The sequence below is a fragment of the Branchiostoma lanceolatum genome, chromosome 4, assembly GCF_035083965.1.
Source record: "Branchiostoma lanceolatum isolate klBraLanc5 chromosome 4, klBraLanc5.hap2, whole genome shotgun sequence".
NCBI lineage: Eukaryota > Metazoa > Chordata > Leptocardii > Amphioxiformes > Branchiostomatidae > Branchiostoma > Branchiostoma lanceolatum.
The window spans coordinates 15,811,760-15,820,437 of record NC_089725.1 but is presented as its reverse complement, the minus strand read 5'-3'; the positions used below and the strand labels follow the sequence as shown (position 1 = coordinate 15,820,437).

The window sequence follows — 8,678 nt, the reverse complement described above, 5'->3', positions numbered from 1 at the left end:
GGTAGCTTGGCTCAATATGCCTTGATACAAAAGATGACTTATCAAGTTATTCGCCCCACCCTCTGTTTCAAAATGGCTGCCACGGGTGCAGACCGAAGTTGCTCGGGCAGTTTTGGCAAACAAAATTTTGTTATCTCTGTCTATGCTCCTGTCCACGACTATCATTGCAACATTAAATGGAACAATTGGAAGGAAGGATCGATGTCATTTCCAACGTTTGAAAGTTTCTTTGCCATCGATGTTGGCTGTAAAAGTTTAGTGCTGTGTGGGGTCTGGATTACGTATGCATGCCGATGACATTACGTTGTAGTGTTGTGGAAAGAAGAGTTGACCTGGCGGACCTTCTAGAAAGTGCAGTTTGCGCGACTTTTGATACAGGAAAATATCCAGCTGTTCGCTTTAAGTTCAATCTGGTTAATAGCGAGGATGACGCAGACTATACTTAACTGATATCCTCAGTACTTGACACAACTCTTGTGGTCTGGTTGTTACCGTTAACTACATGTAAACTACCGTTAACTACATGTTAATAAATTGTGATAATGATAAAAACATGTATCATTTTTAATCCAAAAAAGAATCATTTTCAGATACGAGAAGCCAACATGTCACTTGCAGTCATCCAGCCTGGTTTAACCAATACTTCAGGGATCACATATATATTAACTGTTAGCTGACAAGAATACCATGTGCCAGCAGGCTCAATTCAGTGGTCTAGGATGAAGGATGCAGTTTGAGCATTATCTTGGCTTTATCCTTTGGTGATCACGTGTTAAACTGGTTATGATGTCCTAATGATTCAGCCAAGAACAACTAGCCTGGATGACCTTTTTAGCTTTAGTACACTCTCTGTTGCTTCACGAAAGGCTGGCATCCTGGCTAAGTGAAAACACCTGTTGCATCTAGTGTCTGTCCTGGACTCCAATTGAAATAGCCGGTGAATAGCCTGGGTGCCATCCTATTTCTACCGGGGCTCCTACTAGCAAATGTAGGAGCCCCGGTAGAAATAGGATGGCACCCAGGCTACAATTGAAAGCACACTGGATAACAAAGTGCTTTATAGCATACAGGTGATTTAGAAAATCTGCAGAATTAGCGAAATCAGTAGTCATTCCAAACTTCAGCTTTTGCTTCTACATTTAGAACAGTATTTAGGACTCAATAAGTCCACCAGTACCACCTCATACATAAATGCATAACCAAGAATACTACTACTAGTCATGTAATGCATGTTTCAGCCATATATGCACTTCCGAGGACACCGGGTTCAAAACCTACACTTGCCCAGGATTGCATCAAAAACTACTGTCTCTACCAGCAACGGGTGGATGTCTGGGAGGAAACTAACTCTTGCACATACTCTCAGAATATCAATGACAGTAAGCTTGAAAATTCTACAATATAAAATCTTTATTGGTGCATTGTATACAAAAGAAACAAAGCATTGATCAAATCATCTTCATTTAATCAAATGGGGATTATCGAAACAATTAAAATCTAGTTTACTGTCCAACAGAAGAAACTACACAGAATTCAATATCTCCAGATTCTCTGTACAAAATCTTATATACACCAGTCCTTTGGGACAGTATCAGGATACTATGCTACAGATATCTTTGGAAGAGATATTGGAGTCAATCAAAAACATTTTAATAGTGTATCAAATCTCTGTTATCATTGTCTGACCTTACAATCCTATCACACGCTAGCCAAGCGTCATAAATACAGCAGTTTGTAAGTTGTACAAAAGTCCTCTTAAACACTGAAACTAAAAAAAATGCATGTCTAGTACCAACCAAAAAAGACTCTTCATTGTACAAAAATATGGAACCTTGCACTGGTTTACTTTCCTGAGCTGGACACATCACAAAAGATACCAACTAAAGGTTGGACAGGCAGAGGTTGTTGAGACCTTTTCTTTGTAACTGATCTGCCAAAGCTAAATATGCTACAACACTGCAAATGCTTACTGAATACTGGCCGATAGTGGTTATATCAGATACTCTGTAAATGATAGAGCTATCACTGTGCTACAGAAGGAAGTGCTTCCAGATAATAACATAACAATGTGACTGTCATTCTGGACACCCTACTACTAAGTGTGTGTTAATGCTTGTTTTGTCACATAGTCTGTGAAATTTGTTTTGTCTCATTACAATAGTTATTTCCACCATACAGTGGTGACAAATGTGTAGTGGAAAAAGTTTTGGTCGTTTGAGACAAACTGCAGTGTAATAAAATCAGCTGGTATTTCACTTTCGAACACACTGTACTTCCAAAGCACTCTTCCCTCTTGGTATACAGTGTATGCATCAATGCGATACAAGGTCAAAATCATACATAACCATTTACATCTTGTTTCTCCATAATTAAAACATCTGCTATCTACTGACCTGACCGAATATTACAATTCAGGCTTTGCTAGGTGTACACAAAACATGGCAGTTTGGATGGTCCAGTTGTACTTGTAATAAAAAGCAGAAAATATTGTCATACCAGTAAACAAATTCCTCTGATCACCAGCTGCACGTTCATTCAAAAGCAATGTTACAGCCTCTGAGTGTTTCTAGAATAACCAAGCTTATCTTCAAAAATGTACAACACGGATATCACTACAGAGAAGTACAATAGAATTTCTTGTCTACTATTTGTCTAAGAATATTTCTCTCATGTAAGAATAATTTCTAAAAACAGTTCCCCTATAGTACAAGGAAAAATCTGACACAGCTCCATCATATCAGGCACCTTACTCATACAGAATCTCAATGCATAGCCCTAGAAACCCAGTCCACACAACCAGGTACATGTACATCTTGCTCACTTTGCCAGATTATCAGTCTTTGTTTGGTCTTCATAATGATTAAAGCCTCGACACAAAAAGCAGCATGTTATAGAATGTACACATTAGTTGGCATCACGTATAACAAAGGATAGGGTCTACAGCCCTACTTCTGAAAACACTCCATTGCACGTTTCCTTTCTTGTGTGGCAGCAGTTGACACACGGGTCAAACTTCTATTTGGGGCTCATCTATTAATAGGTTGAAGGGAGAAAATATAAACCCATAACTAAGCTGGGAAGGGACAGCCTAAAAATAAAAATATGATACAGGCATGTATAAAATGGAAACAAAATGTGCGCAGTGGAGGGTGCTGCTAGCCTTGCTGATTGATGGGAAATATTGAATCCTTCAAAGGGCAGGAGATTTAAAACAAAGCACATATAGTATAGGGTTAAAATCCTTTCTGCTCTGCCCTCCCACAGACATCTGAATTGGATTGCCTTCAGCTTCCCAAGGATCAGTTCAGGTACTTGCGGCACCTCTTAGATCCACAGGTACAATCTATTTTGGAGTTCTGGTCCTCAATGGGGAACTTGTAGTCATAGGTCAGTTCCTCCCCCTTGTAGATCTTCCTCATGGCGAAGATGACAATGTGCTTCTTGCCCTCCACTTGGATCACTCGTGAGTAACAGTTGGGCTGTGGAGAGTTGAGTTAGAACAGGAGTGAGGACAAAGGAGTAACTACCAGAAACTATTGATTTTGAGCCTGACTTCTTTTCTTCATTCAAGGTCACAAATTCATTTAATTATGTAGCGTTACCTCAAACATGTAGATTTGGCTTGTTAGGCCTTAAACATAATATAACAAACCCACAGTTTCGAGAATCTTTATAAGGGTCTACGGTCTACATTCAAACCAAGTATTCATACACAAATTCTAGAACTTCAATGTAGACTGTACACAAATATTGAAACCAATACTTTACGACAGATTATCTTAAGTTCTGCGGTGCAAACTTGACCTCATATACTGACCTCACAAGAGTGGTTGATGAAGCGAGCAGCATTTCCATGCATGGTTGCATCTACAACTTCATAGTCATCAATGCGAAACATGTAGCAGCCAATCCCCTGGAAAAAAAATACCATATATTATTAGCGGTGCACGCACCAGTTCTTCCGCGACAGTGGTCCATGGTAGTCCGCGACAAAAAAGGGACAAAAGGGTTTCGAGGGTCTGGGTTTGAGTTCACATTTCTCAAAATGTGCTTCGAACTGACACTAAATACTAACATGGCTGAAAAGCGTATGAATTGGTGTGTTTTGGGTGGAAATTGCGTTTCGATCTGAGCCTTACTTCCGGATATCCATACGCGTTGAAGGTAAACTGCCGGTTTGACCCAGATTGACCTTTGTTGCGTTCTTTTGGCCGTGTTGCATTACCTCGCGCGTCGGGTTATTGTGAAAATCGCAGTGGTAGGATTTTCTTTATAATGGGCTTAATTATACGTTGGAGATTTCTCTTTCTGACACTAACAGTCATTTTCGTGTCAAAAAATTTTGTGATGTGGTTAGTTCCACGGGAAAATGCCAAATTTTGTGCCTCATTTTTGACGGAAAAATACTTTTTCCCTCTTATATTTACTAAAATTACAAAGGTTGAAGAAACCGAAACTCGGGTTTTCTTGTAGCTAGAGGGATATCCTTCATTCCCATTCACAGTTGTTTTGGCTCAGAAGTATTTCCTGGAAGAGACGGTCGCTAGACTTGGGGGTGTGCAAACTCGAATTGAGACCCAAAATAAACTAGGGGGTGCCCCCTTAGAAGACATTGCTCAAGCAGGCAGATAAACCAAATAGAACAAAGACATCTTCGATCATTTGAGCCAACATTCAGTCACATCCTCGTAATACTCAGTTACAGTCAGAAGACACTAAAGCTCCTATGTTTGACCAACAAAAACCTTACTAGAGTATTTTTTTTAAATGTAATTGTTAGACTAGCTGTAAAACAAGTCTTTGCACGAAACCAGAAGACAACTCCTGCAATCTATTCAGCCTCCATTCCTAACCTGTGTACATGGATAATGGTCTGTCTTAATGCCACCACACTTCAAAACTTACTGATAGCATTTCAGTCAGAGAGTAGTTCGTAAACAAGTCTACGTACCTTGCTGTTGTAGTAGTTCTCTCTTTTGTCAGTAAGAACAGAGCGGATGACCATGCCAGCATATTCAATCACCATCTCCCCAGAGTCGATGTTGCGTTTACAGAACAGGCCCCGCCCATGGATAGGCGAACGGTACACGCCGACAGCCTCCCGTGACGTCTGCCGAAGGTAGCGGAATCTCATGGCCATGGGCAGGTCCATACTGGTTGGTCTCCTGCAGGTATGAACAGTGAGTGAGATTCCTTTTGACAACAGTGATTTGCAGCACAGCTTGTTCAAGCTAAAATATTTTTGTTTAGAGAGCCTGTTTGTGTAATTCCTTTATTAACTATATGTGTATAGCTTTGCCAACTCTTCAATATTAGTATGATCTCTGATACAAATCATTTTCTTTTTAATCAAGCAAGAATGTTGAGACTTAGACTGAGACAAGCTTCCAAGTTTTTACACTATCTTTGGGTGTTGAACTTCTACTTAACAGTATAGTATGGGTTGAAGAACAAAACACCCCTGCCTGTGACATTACCTTGTGGATTTGTGCTGGACCTCTTCCTCCTCCTCATTGTAGTCCAGGACAGGGAGCTGTCTATGCTGCGAGGCCAGCCAGCTGAACATGTCAAACTTTGACCGTCTGGAAAAACACACACATAACAATACAAGGTAAGAACAGAGTAGTAGTAGTATCCAGTACTTCTTCATACTGCTGTGGGAGTCCCTGACACAGGGGTTGGTAGCAGTCAGCTAGGAGTGAAGGGAGCCATATTCAAGACACAAGAATCAAAATACCCTACTTTGCTGTAAGAGAGTACTCCAGGTTTCGAGATAAAGACTTTCTACATTGCTTATCCTCCTGATTTCCTCTGTATGACACATAGATTTCACTCAAGACTCCATGTTAAAATTCTACAGATATTATAGAGGACTCGTATTATAGAGTCTCAACTTATATTTGTAATACACACACAAGTAACAACACATGAAAACAAGTTTTCAATCTCACCTTGACAACACTTCTGCTCTGCAGCACCCATTGGGGTTGACTGGTGGATCCTAGTGAGGGAGGGAAGAAAGAAAAAAGACAGTCATCACCATTTAAAACATTCACAGATGATTCCTCAAACCCTAATCTACTGATACTATGTGGATCCTCCTGTAGATTTTGAAACTGGCTGTGTTAATGATCTGTTAAGATAAACTGTAAGTTACACAATGCGCATTCAAGTCCATACGTCTAAACTGATGACGCCCAAGGTTGCCAGACAAGGCCATTTGTAGAAAAAAACATGACTTGTCACATAGCTCAAGGCATGTATGCGCACTAACCTCATCCTCAGCCAGGTCGTGAGGGCTGTACTTGTGGTACTTGAACTTGTAGTGAATACAGTTCTTGGCCCCAGCCAGCTGTTCCATCAGGTTCATCACAGATTCGTGCGTGACCCCCAGCATGACACAGCCGTTCACCGCAGCGAAGGACAGCTGCTTCATGCGAGCATTGATCCTTGCCTCCTGTACCTTCTCCACAACCTGGTCCCAAGCAGCTGTAGACAACACAGGACAGGACAACACACATTTCAAAATGCATACTCTCTTTAACTACAGGTAACTGGAGAGTGTTCAGTTGATCTTGTACCGGGGATATCCAAAGATATCTGTAGCCTCATCTCGAAGGTTGAAATTTCAAAAAAGTGCACACTTTATTAGAAGGAATATGGTACAAGTAAAATGTTTAAACTATCTGTTAGTGTTGAAGCCTTTTCTTACCATCAATGGTGTCTGCAGTTGTTTTGAAGCCGTCATCACTGGTGATCTCGAACACAAGCTTAGGTTTGTCCTCTTTAGGCATCGTGGTGGTTTGTGCCTGTTGTCTCCTCTGCTCCTCTTCTATCTCATGCAGTTTGAGCAGAGGTGAATAGGAATCAGCCTCGTCTTCTGGCATGGGCAGTGATGGGTGTGGGGGGATGCGGTCCCACGGTGAGGACCGACCAGTCGGCAGGTTGGATGATGATCTGTAGTGCTGGAGCATGTGGGCATCTCCTTCCTCCTCAAAGCTGCCTTTGTCTGAAGAGGAGAAGCAAGAACAGAAACCAACCAAATTTAGTATTATTATGTCATTTATACCTGAAAAGATATGAAGAATTGCTGGAATAACCAGATGTCTTTCATATATTTGGTTTATTACTAGCAGTTCTTCATCGAAATAGGAAACTATCCAATTGCAAAGGTCTCAATGCTCATGAAAGGCCACCAAGGCCAGGTCTAACTCTAGGGCATTCTCATTCAGGCTGAGGAAACCACAACAACACCATGCTGAGTGGTGTTGCAGTACACAGACTGACAAAATGTTCTTCTTTGGATATAATTCTCAAACAAACCAATGTTCTTTTCTAGGAACTGACAGAAACCCAGTGGCCATCAGCAGGAATGACAAACTTAAGTTTCAGAGTCACATAGACAGATGCCTTTCACTCCTATCTTGTTGTGCAGAGCTACCACCACCATGACACTAACACCGAAAAGCATGCCACCTTAAACAACGAGTGCATTATAAAAGACAACCACAGTGACGCCACAGGGAGGACACAGATAAGTCCGAAGTTCATGCATGGAGCAGCCCAGGCATGCATTACCACTATGCCAACCCTGTGCCTTTCCTCTGTTTCAAATGGTTGTCTTACCAGCCAGTTGGCCACTGAGTCCCCCATCAACGCTTCCTAGACCTAGCGAGGGTTGTGGGGGACCTTCAATAGAAACGGTATTTCTTGTTAATTAGGTGCAAAATAAACAGTGTATATATGGAATAAAGCCATTAACATTCAAAAACAGAGTTTAGAGGTAGCATTCTCACTATACAGTGTTGCCTGCACAGGAGACAGTGCAACTTCATCCTTTCACTTACAAATTACAATTACATGTAGTTTGTGAACATTACGAGTCATATTTTGCAATCTCTTAGCATGTTTTTATTTTTGAAGTGTTAAACCCTTAAAGGATCTCTTAGTAATTTTATGTTTATCACCTCTGGACAGACAAACAACAAGTTTATCACCAAGGATTCCATCAGGGATCAATTTGTTAATGAAACCTAATGACACCCCACTGTACAGGATCAAACTGTGCTGAGTTAGACAGGAACAGGTACAGTCTTTCTGAAGTTACCTTTCCACTCCAGCCTCCTCTTCTCCCACTTGTTGCCATCACAGGTGATGATGAACTGGATGGCACGCGAGCGAGCTGTCCTTACTTTCTGTGCCTTCACTGAGTCTGGGCCCAGAAAGTGCATAAAGGCCTCGCGAAGGGTCTGTCCGATGTACTCACAACAGCCGGGGCAGTGGAAGGAGAACTGAGGCTGTTCCTTGCCGACCTTTCCCTGAAACTCGTTACAGAACGGAAGATGACGTCGCTCTACACCAATGAGATACTTTTTTGAGGCATCACAGGTGAGGATGAGGATTTCGGCAGACGTTGGAATGCGTGACTTCAGGTCCTGGTACCGGTACTTCTGTGCCAGGTCACTCAGGTTGGTGAAGTGGATGCAGGCAGTGCCTGGAAGTGCACAAATCAGGGGAACATTAACATATTTATTCCTGCCACGAAACCTAACTAATATGACAACAACCTTGCAGAATACAAAAAGAAATTCTAACAGTGATACCGCAATATTCACAATCCTGTGATGTTTCATAACATTGGAACTAACACGACAACATTAATTCTTTCTACATGATCT

General features: G+C 41.4%; 1 protein-coding gene across 4 annotated transcripts in view; it reads right to left on the bottom strand.

Moving 5' to 3' along the window:
• Window positions 1-1,392: 1,392 nt before the first annotated feature.
• Window positions 1,393-8,678, bottom strand: part of LOC136432869 (histone-lysine N-methyltransferase 2A-like) — a 29,501-nt gene continuing 22,215 nt past the window's right edge. For 3 of the 4 annotated variants that reach the window (XM_066424446.1, XM_066424448.1, XM_066424447.1), the window contains exons 26-34: window positions 8,108-8,494; window positions 7,627-7,689; window positions 6,713-7,009; window positions 6,275-6,489; window positions 5,952-6,001; window positions 5,478-5,582; window positions 4,952-5,165; window positions 3,818-3,913; window positions 1,393-3,479 (exon numbers count right to left, since the gene is read on the bottom strand). In XM_066424446.1, coding sequence (XP_066280543.1) covers window positions 3,300-3,479; window positions 3,818-3,913; window positions 4,952-5,165; window positions 5,478-5,582; window positions 5,952-6,001; window positions 6,275-6,489; window positions 6,713-7,009; window positions 7,627-7,689; window positions 8,108-8,494 — 1,607 coding nt within the window. In that variant the 3' untranslated portion in view covers window positions 1,393-3,299. The remainder of the gene's footprint in view (window positions 3,480-3,817; window positions 3,914-4,951; window positions 5,166-5,477; window positions 5,583-5,951; window positions 6,002-6,274; window positions 6,490-6,712; window positions 7,010-7,626; window positions 7,690-8,107; window positions 8,495-8,678) is intronic. The other variant, XM_066424449.1, reaches the window with a different exon arrangement.